General features: G+C 40.9%; 1 protein-coding gene across 1 annotated transcript; it reads left to right on the plus strand.

The window, feature by feature from the left end:
* The first annotated feature begins 15 nt into the window (after positions 1–15).
* LOC310643379 (placenta-specific gene 8 protein-like) lies at positions 16–12,319 on the plus strand. The gene is made up of 5 exons (XM_083367756.1): positions 16–51; positions 6,830–6,960; positions 7,814–7,938; positions 11,904–12,008; positions 12,103–12,319. Exons 2-4 carry the CDS (start codon positions 6,858–6,860, stop codon positions 12,006–12,008), a joined length of 333 nt encoding a protein of 110 aa, XP_083223882.1. The 5' UTR covers positions 16–51; positions 6,830–6,857; the 3' UTR covers positions 12,103–12,319.
* Positions 12,320–13,657: the final 1,338 nt, after the last annotated feature.

A 13,657-nucleotide genomic window follows, 5' to 3' on the forward strand; every position in this document is an offset into this window, starting at 1 on the left:
CTTGTCTTTAGAGAAAGAGACTTCTCTTTGAGGGATAAATACAGCAGAAAGGTACGTATGAAGGGGTTTTTTTCCCCCCAGTTGATCACTCCAAAGGTTCTAAATTTATTTGGGTAAATACTAAGAAGGTAATGTTTAATTAAGGGATGTGGTGGCTCAGTGGGTTAGGACGCTGAGCTTGTCGATCAGAAGGTCGGCAGTTTAGCGGGTCAAATCCTGAGTGCCGTGTAACAGAGTAAGCGCCTGTTACTCGTCCCAGCTTCTGCCAACTTAGCAGTTCGAAAGCACATAAAAATGCAAGTAGAAAAATAGGGACTACTACGGTGGGAAAGTAACAGCGTTCCGCGCGCCTTTGGTGTCTAGTCATGCCGGCCACATGACCACGGAGATGTCCTCGGACAAGCGCTGGCTCTTCGGCTTTGAAATGGAGACGAGCACTGGCCCCTAGAGTCAGAAACGACTAGCACGCATGTGCGGGGGAAACTTTACCTTTACTAATGTTTAATTTACAGCAGTGAATTAAAAGGTAGGGTAGGTTGGGGAAACTAATGGAATAATCCACCAGAAAGTTATTTCTAGACAACAACCTTCAAGACTTTTGAAATTGTTCTGTTGATAAATATTAACATACAATCCTGAATCAAATTGTTTTGAGATACTTTATAATAATCTCAGATTTACTTAGAAGTAAACTATATTTAAGAGGTATTTTTTCCAGGCTAGTGTTTATGTGCTTTCAATCATGGTCTCCTTAAATGAATGAGCTGATTATGTTTAATTCTTCAGCACTAACAAAGACAATTTTTTGTTGAGATGTATGTTTAATCTTCTGTATTCCGAATGTGCATCAGAAGATGAATTTGCCCCAAATTTAGAAAGTGAATGAAATTATTTTATCTTAGTGATTTTGAATGTTAATGGTATAGGTTCTCCTGCTCGAGTGGAGGGCTGGACTAGAAGACCTCCAAGGTCCCTTAGAATTCTATTCTATTCTATTCTATTCTATTCTATTCTATTCTATTCTATTCTATTCTATTCTATTCTATTCTATTCTATTCTATTCTATTCTATTCTTCCATTCCATTCCATTCCAATCCTATCCTATCCTATCCTATCCTATCCTATCCTATCCTATCCTATCCTATCCTATCCTATCCTATCCTATCCTACCCTATCCTATCCTATCCTATCCTATCCTATCCTATCCTATCCTATCCTATCCCATTCTATCTTTTCATATCCTATTCTATCCTATTCTATTCTGTTTCTGCATATGCCAAGTTGATGTATATATTGAAAGATATGGTAGAAGTCTACAGAAAGATATTTTATGGGGGAGCATTGGATGTATGATATAATGGCTCTTAATTCAGAACCTGGTGCACTTAAGAGAATGGTAGATCCAGATTCAATAGGGACTTATTTAAAAGCCGGTATGCTTGCTTCATAATCCTGACTACCCCTCCTCCAAATTCTGCTTCATGATCTGAAGCTGAGCCATTTAATCTTGCCACTGAGAACAAGAGGGCAGGGAGTAGGCACAAATTGGAGCTTATCTACTTGTGTTTGAACTTCTAATAATAACTGGCTCTGGAGGTTAGCACGAGGACAAAACATATATCAGCACTGTCTTACCTGTGAATTGGGTTTAACTTCCTGATATCTGAAATGTTGAACAACCTTGGCTGAAACACTTGTGTGCTGGCTTTCTTGGGCTTCTTTCATAAAATAGTTTAGTCTAGAGCAGGGCTTTTCAACCAGTGGTACGGGTACCACCTGTGGTACATTGGAACCTGGCAGGTGGTACGTGACCATCCTAGAAAAGTGGTAGCAGGGGAGGGGAATGAGCTGAACCAGTGGCAGCACAGCACAAGCCTAAGCGAGAGATGGCTGGAGCTGCAGGGCTGTCAGGGCTCAGAGAAAGTGCCAGGATGAGTGCTAGGTTCCAGCTGGAGCTTGGCGCTGATCCTGGCACTTCTGAGCCCAGAAGAAGCACCGATCAGCTGGAATATTGCAGCATCTCCAGGGTGTTGTGATTTACATTCAGATGCTTGGCAACTGATTCATATTTATGACGGTCACAGAGTCCCAGGCTCATGTGAAGTGACCAAAACCTGCTGCAACCACTCAGCAGATGGGGGGAATAAAAACCCAACACCCCCCCACCCAACCCCCGCTGCCAACCTTCAACAGAAATGCTCACAACAATGAAAACCTCGGATAGGAGGAAGAGCGCTGCCAGGCGGGCAGGCAGGTGTCTTGCTCGGCTGTGGCTTGGGGGGCACTTTTTTCAGTGCCATTGTAACTTCAAACAGTCACTAAGCAAACTGTTGTAAGTCGAGGACTACCTGTACTTCCTCACTTTTTTCCTTTTTTGGGGGGGTCATCAAGTTTTTGACATCTTGCTAGGCGATTGGTAGTACTCGGATGCTGCCATATCCTAAAAGTGGTACAATGGGTGAAAAGGTTGATTCTCAGTCATCCAGGCCATGGTTATCCCAAAGAGTGCTAACGAACAGAGATGCCTGCAAGGAATATAAATCCTTCCATCCTCCACCATTCATTCAGAACTGAAGAAGCTTCTTGGATGACAAGCAAAACGTCTTTTGGAAAAGCACCTTTGGGACTGACATTAAGTGCTTTAATTCCCACTGATTTCAACATGATATACGTGTCTGCTTAACCCTCTCTTGAAATTGGTGGGAATTAAATATGTTCATTGTTGTCCAAGTGGCGATTTCTGTGTAGTACTAATGATGAGAGCGTAGGATGATGAATATTTACCATCATCCTTTGAAAAGAAAAAAAGTCATTATCAAGAAACCCGACCAACAAAAACAAAGTCTGCATCAAATCTCCATACGCCATTTTAAATGCATGGGTGTGGATTTAGAAATATGGAAGATGATTTTAGTAGAAATGTAATGCAAATCCCATCATCGAATGGAAGACTGCAAGCATGTTTGTGCAGGTGCTAATTTTGTGGGACAGTCCTTCAAACAGAAAGAACAAATAGAAAGGAATATCTATAGCTCAGGATTCAGCTGTGGGGTTCATGATTATCTCTTGGTTGTTTGTTTACAGATGTTCAATTAGCCAACTAGTGTAGATAACATCATCAATGATCAGTGCTAATTAAAATATTAGATCAGCCCTGATTTAAAAGAATTAAAATCAAAAGCATTTTCCCATGGGAAGAATTCTTTTCAAACAATTCTAACATCTTATTTCAATTTATCTGGATATTTAGTCCATGTGTAACTTTCTAAAATCAAACTTTTAATCACCGTTTTACAGGTTAATTTTAAAGAAAATAAAGTTCTCAAACTTGTAGTAAAAACTTCTTTGGCTAAAGATTGAGAGAAACTCACCCAATGCTGTAAAATGTGCTGATCCAAATAACTAAAAAGCAATTAACAAGCTATTTCTGAAAATTATTAGAAAAGGAAGTACACAAACTTTCAAAAATGTCAACTGGTCAACGTTCAGCTTGAAGTATCCAAATAAAAATCCAGGATCATTTTATTTCTGAAAAGCTTACTGTTTATTAAATACATAGCATGGTTACAGCAAGGTAAAACTAACTCTAAAATCCCAAGGCATCAGACCGTAGCATATAACAGTGACTTTCCCAGCCAAACCCCCAGGTGCCCACGTAGCTCATGTAAACAAGTTCTCTTTGTTATGTTATAACTGTCTGCTATCTTCTTCACACCTACTAGAAAATCCTTGAAAGTTTTCCAGACTGCCAACTCTCAGCAAGATTCCGTAGAACTGGAGAGGTTTCATTTCTCTAACTAACCCATTTGAAAGCAACACCTCCCCCGCCCCTTACTCTATTGGCAAGATGAAAATAGAGAGGCACTTAGCTGCCAAATTTGTACTCTTGACACAACCAGGGTTTGAGCAAAATGCCTACTTCCCCTTTTCCCAGAACATTAAAACACTAACTTGTGGTCTCTTCAAGAGCAGCAACTGTCCGGAGCACTTATGGGTAATCTCAAGTCCTTTCCTTGTCTGGAGAGGAATTAGCTACTCACCAGCATTCTAGAGAGCTGCCTTCATGCCACCCTTTCTTCTCCAGAAATTCCATGTAACATTTCATGTATTAATTACTTACTAAAATATATATTCTCCTTTAGCTAAAAAAAATTATACTTGATACACTACAACTATGAGGCACCAAACACTGCAACACATTGATGCCTTATTTCTTTTAAGAAGTGTAAGTAAAAATTTAGTGTTGGGGTTGCTTTTGAGATAAATGTTGGGGGGGGGAATTAAGATGAATCCACTAGAACAGAATTGGTTGTCCATTAGATAACCAATTTTGGAGTAAAATTTCATTGTTAAGATGAGTTCAAAGTTAATGAAGGACTTACTCTGGAAGTGTAGGTACATTGGAATATTCAAACAATTTTTCTCCCCAGTATTATCTTGGAAAAATGATGATGGAGAAACTCCGAACTCATAATATAAATTGAGAGCAAACCCTATTCCTTACTAGCACTGATGATGTTACCCAGTTTGGTAATGAAATGTCTACAAGGAAACAACCAAGCTCAGAAATCACCAAGGATCCTTCATTTCAATCTTGAACGACAAATATTCTACTTCATCAGCTCCTAACTCCATTTGCTTCATCAGCCAGAGGGCAATCAAGATATCCATGGGTACATTTCTTGCATCACAGTTTAATTCTTTCAAGATAGGGCGCTGCTCTTAAAGAAGAATGTAATGAGGTCAGAACAGTGATAATTAGAATTCCACAACAGGAAAAGCTAACTAGAAAAAGGCATCTGCACAAGTAGATGTTTCTAAATAAAGAGTAATAAATGTAAGTCTCGGGAAGGAAAAAGCAGGAAGGTGAGCAGAAAAAAACCCCGAACAAAACTATTCCGAAAGCTTAATGAAATTCTGAAAATAAAAATGAAGAAATGTAAAGCAGGCACACTGCCCAGAAATGTTAATCTGCTGTCAGAAAAGCAAAAGTTCAGAATGAGTGTTGTCAGCACTCAAGAGTCTTGACCTCAAAAAGCAATTTAGTAAAATGTATTTAAATGCAGTTAGTGCGTCTGTTTTTTTTTTCAATCTAGGCAAATGTTATGGTAGAGAATAATTCCATTCTTCCCAAGAGGAAAAAAATATGCAGCAGCTCTAGGTCTCTTCACTAAAATGTCATTCCTGCTGCTTTTTCCCAGTTTTACTAGGAAGTGATAGCTTAAAAAAATGAAAGTTGGTATTTTTCTCTGTTAACCAGCGGTGACTCAACAAACCACTGTTAGATATTTCTTTTAAATCTTACTCTTCATCTCTTCCTGACAAGGAAAAAGAATTTTACCCCCTGCAGCTATTGGTTACAGCATCCTGGCAACTCAGTGTGATCACTAGCTGGAGACGGACCAAATACCCTGTAATAATCACACTTACTCAATACTTTGCACATTGAAATCCAATGGCAAAATAAATGAAATGAGGCAAATCGGGAGCTACACAACTACAATCACTGACAACAGTCTTTCCCAATCTGGTGACTGCCTGATGGTTTGGACTATAACACTCAAAGTTGTACAATTCAGTAGACTGGAGCCAGTTTTGAAGGAACTTTGCATTGGCCTTTCAGACCAATGGGTTCAAATATTCACAAAGCAGGAGTGACAATACAGTTGTATTTTGAAGACACAGAAGACTTTTAAAGCTTACATTACATTAGTATCTATCATGCAGCTGAAGCTCAAATAATTTGGCCACCAAATGAGAAGAGAGGAATCCTTGGCAAAGACCCTGATATTGGGAAAAATTGAAGGCAAAAGGAGAAGAGGACACGAAAGGAAGAGATGGTTAGATAATGTGGGGAACATGGGTCTGGGCAGACTCAGGGAAACAGTGGAGGATGGGCTGGCATGGTGGTGGTCCATTGGGTCACAAAGAGTTGGACAGAACCTAGCGACTAAACAACAACAATTGTCATGCAACCAGATACCCGTAGTAATTTTCATTCTGCTAGAAATCCATGGAGAACAATCAAGGATTCCTCCATAAATGGATTTGGAGTGGCAGCCAATCTCATCTGCTGTTTCCAATCTTTTGGAACCACTTGTAGGACCAAGAAAGTATTGGGTGTATTCCATGAGTCAGTCTAGTTCATAAGATTGCCAATAAAGCGAAGCAGTTTTTGCATTTTCCAGAGATCCACAAGTTCTTCACAAGACAGTCCTGTGCTCTTCAACAGGAACAACAAAAAAAGAAAGCATCTCTAAAAAAAAAAAGCAGAAACTTGGAAAAAAATTAGGAACTGAGATGAAGAAGCTGGGTCTTCTTTCTTACTCAGCCAAATCAAAGACAGAACCTGTGACAGGGAGAGTAGTTCTAGAAGTAGGTCAATGAAGTTCAAATTATTCTAGTAACAGAGAGGAAACATGATAATTGACAAGTTCACCAAGGGGGCATTCTCTCCTATTCCTAAAATCGTGATAGGAAGAATTAATAATGGTGAATCTCTTCATGTGTTAGGAATGTAAATCTGTTCAGCCATATCGCTCTATAGCATACTGATGGATGATCTCTCTATCTATGGTTAAATGTGGATGCTAAAAAAATGGGGGAAACAGGCACTAAGACTAAGCCCTCCACTGTACGAACTTTGTACACTGGAGAGGCTGCAAATAAAAGTCTCAGAGGCCAGTTTTCAATCCTGGGGCATCGTTGGCCATCTCTATCCTAGCTATGTGTCATTAAGTTTATTCAGAAATTTTGGGTGAAAGAGACATGGTAAATGTCCAGTTGCATTTTGCCAAATCTTTAATGGGTGTTTACTTTGTCACGCTAGATTGGAGCATCTTGCCATAAGGCGTACCATGGAGTTGTCACCTATTGTCACTCAACCACAACGTCACTGTGCCACAAAGAGTTTTGAGTGGCAGACAGAACTCTGTGACTGCGGCGATGACTGTAACATCTGTGAGTGAATTCTTACGCGATGGGGTTTATCTTCTTTTGTAGCTTTGTTCTTGAATTGTCCCTTCCTTTAAACATTCATTTAACTGTGAGCCAAAAAGACTTTCTGCATTCAATACCTGTCAATGTGTGATGGAATCAGAAGGCCAGAATAAGTTTGATTAATTATGTGTCATTAAGCAAGTGTCAGTTTTGAGCAACCACATGAATTGATTTTTTTTCCACGGTAAACTGTCTCCAACTTGGTCTTTCCAATAATGTACCCGTAGCCACTGTAACTGAGTCTATCCATCTTCTTCAGTGTTTCTCAACTTTGGCAAAGATGTGCGAACTTAACTCTCGGAAGTCCCCAGTCACCATGTAAGAAGGATACAGGGCCCATCCTGCTGATGAACTGTGGGATGATAGCTTGCAAAACTTCTCATAGGTGATTGCAAAGTAGGAATTCTTAAGCAACACACCCACTGGTGTGACTTACCTCTTGCTAACAAGTAATAATTCCATATATTAACAAGCAAGAGCTCTAAGTCATGAACACTGTGTTGATTTAGAAAATGGTGACACAATGCAGTTGGAAATTTCTGGTTCATGTGAGGCTATGATGAAAGTCTATTGTTCCTTTAAGTATGCCTTCCTAAACAACTTCTCCAACGTTGAGTCTTCAGGAAGGGTGGGGATGTCAACTCTTATAATTCTGAGAAATCATGTTTAGAGCTATTAGCCATGTCTACATATTTCGTAGTCCTCACCCTTCTGGAATGCACCAGCTTGGAGAATTCTGTTCTAAGAGCAAGCAGAGAAGCTTTCCTTTCACTCGAGATTATAAAGATAACCTTTTTTTTTATCGCTTCCTTAGGTCTGTGTGGAACTTTCTGCTACTGTTGTTTGGGATGCATAATTGCCAAAGACATGGATGAATGCTGTTCCTGTGGTCCTACTGTGGCCATGAGGACACGCTACCGGACGTTGTACAGGATTCCGGTAAATTCATTGACCGTCATGATGTTTCCCTTTTTTTAAATTAATTTCATTTCTTAAAAAAAGGTGGTGTTCTTTTTTGCAAAGTAAAAACAATACAAGTTTAAACGTAAAAGTGATAAATAAACAAGCAAAAAAAAAAGAAAAATCAGAGAAAGAAAAATAGAGGTAGTCCTTGACATATAACCATTCATTTAGTGAGCATTTGAACTTAACAACGACACTGAAAAAGGGACTTACGAACATTTTGCACACTTACGACCGTTGCAATATCTCCACAGTCAAGTGATCAAAATTTGGACACTTGACAACTGGCTTATATTAATGACGGTTCAAGTGTCCCGGGGTTCATGTTATCAACTTTTCCAAACTTCTGACAAGCAAAGTCGACGAGGAAGCCAAATTCACTTAACAACCGTGTTGCTAATAACTGCAAGCGATTGTCTTAACAACTGTGGTAAGAAAGGTCATAAAATGGGACAAACTCACTTAACAACTACCTTGCTTAGCAACAGAAATGTTGGGTTCAGTTGTGGCTGTAAGTCAAGGACTATTTGTATATTATATAGGTTTCTAATGTTGGCGTTTTTTTTTTTACAAAAGTCCTAAATGCATTTATATTTTATCCAATCTCTCTAAGCTTCCATTGTGGCTCCCCTCTTTCCATATTCTTCCCTTTCTATTCACTAAAATGAATCATACGTTCATTTTTTTCTGCTTTCAGCGAAAAGCCCATAAAGGATTACCATTTCCTGATCATGTTGTTTCCCTTTCTCATAACATCCAGGAACTTAGTTTGTTAATTTGCACTTTAGTTTATTTATTCTTCAAAGCTCAAGGGTATCCTTAGGATATGGCCAGAAGTTTTGTTTTCAAGACTGACACAATTATTACAGTACGCATTTTCTCTTTTTTTATTGTTACTTTAATGGTTGATTTGGAATGTACTGTAAAGTTATTTGGGGGCCAGAACTGTCAGGTACTCAGGATAAACAGCAATGAACTTTCATCTTAAAGATCAACAAATATACTCATGCTTATGTATGGGTAGATCATTGTCCATACAATGAAGTGTATTTTGATCCATAGTAGCTTACTTAATGAGACATTTATTTATCTTTAAGGTGACACTTGGTTCCTAGGTTGTAAAATATTCCTGTGGCCATTTTTATGAAAATTATATACAGTGAGGAAAAGTTACTGCGGTTGACATATGGGAAGTGCTAGAGACAGAACGGGTTGATAGCCTAGTGTTCAAATTTCTTTAAAGCCTAAGGACGATGGCCTGGGCAGTCAATACTCTTAGACTGGTACCACTAAAGGAAAATATTTGAAGCTCAGGGTTGAAATTTGGGGTCCTTGGTGCTCTCTGAACTTGGTTGTTTTCTTGTAGACATTTCATTACCCAGGCAGTGATGATGTTAGCTAGTTTGGCTTACGAAACATCTGCAAGAAAACAACCAGGCTTCTCAATGGGTGGTTAGAGAACAGGACAACTCTACAATGGGATGGTTAGAGATGTATTAAGAAGAGGGCAGATGTCTTGTTAGAAATCCTTCCACTGTCCCTATCACAGATAGGGAATTGAAGAACAAAGTGTCCCAGTTTTCTGTGCCCTCCAACCTCACTCTGACAAGAAATTAACTACCATGTTTCCCCGAAAATAAGAGCTGTTTATCGGTTACACACACACACACACACACACACACACACACACACACACACACACACACTCCAAAAGAGGCACCAGGTCTTATTTTCAGGGGATTCTTACCTGCTTACCTTAGGACCGCCACAGCCAGGCCTCCTCTCCCCTGACACCTACCTCACCTCGCCAGCCCACTTTTTCTGTGGCCGGTCACTGCCACTTGGGTGTGTCACCCCCGGCTTCTGTTTTACTGTCCAAGGCCTTCAGGAAAGGTCTCTGACAGCAAAACAGAGGCCGGGGGATACCTCGTGCATCAGTCCAAAGCTTGTTTCTCGGCTGCAGAGGCCTTTCCTGAAGCCTCTGACGGTGAAATGGAGGCTGGGGTGCCGTGCACATCAATCCAGGGCTTGTTTCTTGGTTGCAGAGGCCTTTCCTGAAGGCCTTTGGTGGCAAAATGGAGGCCAGGGCTGACGCCCGTGAGCAGAGGTGAGTGGTGCAGAAGAAGTGGCCTTGCGAAGCAAGGCAGGTCTTAGGGTGTGGGAGGCCTGGCTGCAACTGTCCTAAGGTAAGTGGGTGCAGGGCATGTGCGGCAGCTCCACCCCTTGATTTTACCTTTGCGCCTCGTCCCACCTCGTGCAACCAGGTGCATTGGAGTGGGCAGGGTCTTAAGTAGCACTTATTTGGGGGTAAGGTATATATTGGGCGCACGTGTAAAAATCAAGCTAGAGCTTATTTTTGGGGTAGGTCTTATTTTGGGGGAAACACGGTGTATCTACCATGAGACACTACAAAATGGTTCCACTCTAAGAGGCACCTATGTATTTCACTATAGGTTTCAAAGTTCTTAGTTTCAGGTGTACAAATGCCACAGTCATGCCACTGGTGATTGTTCCTGCCATAGGCGTAGGCACAGCATGCTCCACCCAATGTAATATTTTACATGCACTTTGGAATATGAACATATAATCTCCCTTGAACTGAGCTTGACTTCTGGAGATCTCACGTACTTCTAAGAAAAATTGTTGGGTTCTTTTGATAGCCACGTGTAACTGGTTTCCTATTTCCTTCTTGTTGGACACCCACCAAATTATTTCCTTTACAAAGTGCAGGATGAAGGAGGGATCGCCTGGTGTCCTACTTTCCATCTTTGTTTTGTTACTGCTACACAAAGGATCAAAACTAGAATAATAAAAGGCCACTCCCTTTGGAACTATGGTTTTGTTAGCTATTATCTGATAACATATCAAGTACTTTGACCTATTAATCGCTTCATAGTTCATGTCTCTTTCCCTGCTTTTGAATTTTGCCTCACGTTAACGAAGTCTTTGAGATGTTTGCTCATGCCTAATAAATATATATCTAACAATAATTTTTGCTAGCTGATCTGAGTGGGGTGCGCATTTGCTATGATCTGCATGTAGGAATTAACTGAGAGAATACTGGGGGCAAACTCAACTGGGAATTATCCAAATGACAAGTAGGACTAGGGTGACATGATATCAATCTTCCAAAATCTAAGGAGCTGCCACAAAAAAAGGGGGGGTCACGCTATTCTCCAAAGCACCTGAAGGCAGGACAAGAAGCAATGGATGGAAACTAATCAAGGAAAGGAGTAACCTTGAACTAAGGAGAAATTTCCTGACAGTGAGAACAATTAATCAGTGGGACAGCTTGCCTCCAGAAGTTTTGGGTGTCCCAACACTGGAAGTTTTTAAGAGGAGACTGGACAACTATTTGTCTGAAATGGTACAGGGTTTCCTGCCTGAGCAGGGGGTTGGACCAGAAGACCTCCCATGTCTCTTCCAACTCTGTTATTCTGTTAAATGTCCAAGAATTCTGGGATGTTATTTGGGCTTCCTCAACCAATCTTCAGCCAACTTAATCCAGGTCTACTCAGCTTTTCTGCTATCCGCCAAGATTTGTTAGATGTTGCTTTCTGTTGTGATACTTTGCTTATCTCAGAGCTTTCAAGCATGTTCCGGCTTGCTCAGTCCATCTTTCAGCAATGTTTACGGTACGCGTTGACTCAAAACCTGTTCCAAAGTACAGTATCTGTTATATCCCATATCTTCTGCTTTGTCTTACATTCTGCCCAGTTTAATGAGGCTGGACTGTGTCTTTTGTGTGTTTCCCAGAGAAACAAGCGTCAGTCACACCTAGGAATATGACAGGGAAGAAAGAAATATCCAGAGAAATACTCTCAGAGCCAACTTTTGGGTTGTCTTCATTGTCTACTGTAAACCATAGTTTAAAATACAGGAGTGGACTCCAGATTGTGATTTATCTCTCTCTTTTTTTCTTTTTCTTTTTTGCTCCTCAGGGAACGATCTGCTCAGACTGTCTCACAGTCACTTTTTGTTGTCCCTGTAGCCTTTGCCAGCTCAAGAGAGATATCAAAAGGAGGAAGCAGTTAGGGATTTTCTAGGTAGGTTTCCAGATACTTACTATCTGCAGAGATTGGGTGGCTGGGTAATAAAAATGAGTAATTTTCCAGTGTAACCCCTGTCATTTTCTGCTAGGTTGGTCAGAGAGAAGCAGGACACTTGAAGAAAGACGGATTCACGCCCAGCTTCTTAGGACCTCAGTAGATCTCCTGGAAAGTTCTGCTCCATAGACACTCGATTCTCATGACCAGCAGGATTCCCACAGGGCTTGTTTGCTTTGGGCTTAGCGCTTTGTGATTTGCATTGTGGTTTGCAGGTTGTAATTTATACTGTGTCAGCATGTGGTTTTTACTCAGCCTTATTTAATAAACCAGACTAATGTGTAAGACTGTTGTCCAGAGCTAAGTGTTCGAATTCTCTTTGGGTACGACATTTTAAGTGTACAAGGATGGGAAACTTTGGAGAAAAGCCATTGGAATTAGCTATCGACCTCACTTGTTACTGTTTGTTCAAGATGCAGACATTCATCACAGAAATGCATCTTCAATGTGAAAAAAATAATAATTAAGGTTCATGTAGGAGGTGACCAGGCTGCACCCAAGATAGACTACACTGGTTATTAGTACTTAGCAGTATCATAGTAAAGGTAAAGTTTCCCCCGCACATGCGTGCTAGTCGTTTCCAACTCTAGGGGCCGGTGCTCATCTCCATTTCAAAGCCGAAGAGCCAGCGCTTATCCGAGGACCTCTCTGTGGTCATGTGGCCGGCATGACTAGACGCCAAAGGCGCACGGAACGCTGTTACCTTCCCACCGTAGTGGTCCCTATTTTTCTACTTGCATTTTTATGTGCTTTCGAACTGCTAGGTTGGCAGAAGCTGGGACGAGTAACAGGTGCTCGCTCTGTTACGCGGCACTCGGGATTCGACCCGCCAAACTGCCAACCATCTGATTGACAAGCTCAGCGTCCTAACCCACTGAGCCACCACATCCCTAGCAGTATCATATGTCCCCACAGTAGAAGACAACAAGCTCTCATTCAGCTATGGTCAAGGATGCTGAACAACTAGGCCCTCCCTGTTCACCAGGATAATGCACAGCCCATCACAAGATAGAAATCCAATAGACCAGCATAGAAAACAGCAATTCATTTAACATCTGTTTAACCCCAAGAGTGCCTGGAGAGAGGAATGGTCCAAGGTGTCTTTTTGTGATCCCTCATTAGTGATCCCTCTGCCAAACCACCTGGTTTTGAACTCCCTCACTTTGTCTGGTCAAAATTGAACAGAATTAGATGTGATACTGGAAGAAATGCCTCTGCCCTGTATCAGTGGGGATGGAAAGATTCCTCTTCTTGCAATTGTGGTGCTTATACGCAAACCTATTGATCATATTGTGCAAGATTGCCCAATCTTGTGTTGTGTTCTCTGAAGATCTGTACGAAGCAATGCCAGAGGTGATTGCCTGGATAACTGAATTGGACATCCAGTTATGAGGCCACTGCAATCCCTCCCATAAAACTTTTATTTATAATTACATGGACTGTGTATATATGTCTACTTCTCTTCTGTCATATTCTCATCATACGCTAAATATGATGGGAAAAAGTGATGAGCACCAAATAAATGTTTCCCATAAGGAATAAGGTAGTGAGTCACAAGTCAGCCAACCCAGACATGTCAAACACAAGGC

This window comes from Vipera ursinii (genome assembly GCF_947247035.1).
Source record: "Vipera ursinii genome assembly, chromosome: 7".
Classification (NCBI taxonomy): Eukaryota; Metazoa; Chordata; class Lepidosauria; order Squamata; family Viperidae; genus Vipera; species Vipera ursinii.

Bases quoted from the DNA above. Each gene is read 5' to 3' on its own strand.
- LOC310643379 (XM_083367756.1), top strand. From the start codon at position 6,858: ATGGAGTTGTCACCTATTGTCACTCAACCACAACGTCACTGTGCCACA. The intron at 6,961-7,813 runs GTGAGTGAATTC...TCGCTTCCTTAG, and splicing joins CGGCGATGACTGTAACATCT to GTCTGTGTGGAACTTTCTGC. The intron at 7,939-11,903 runs GTAAATTCATTG...TTTGCTCCTCAG, and splicing joins GGACGTTGTACAGGATTCCG to GGAACGATCTGCTCAGACTG.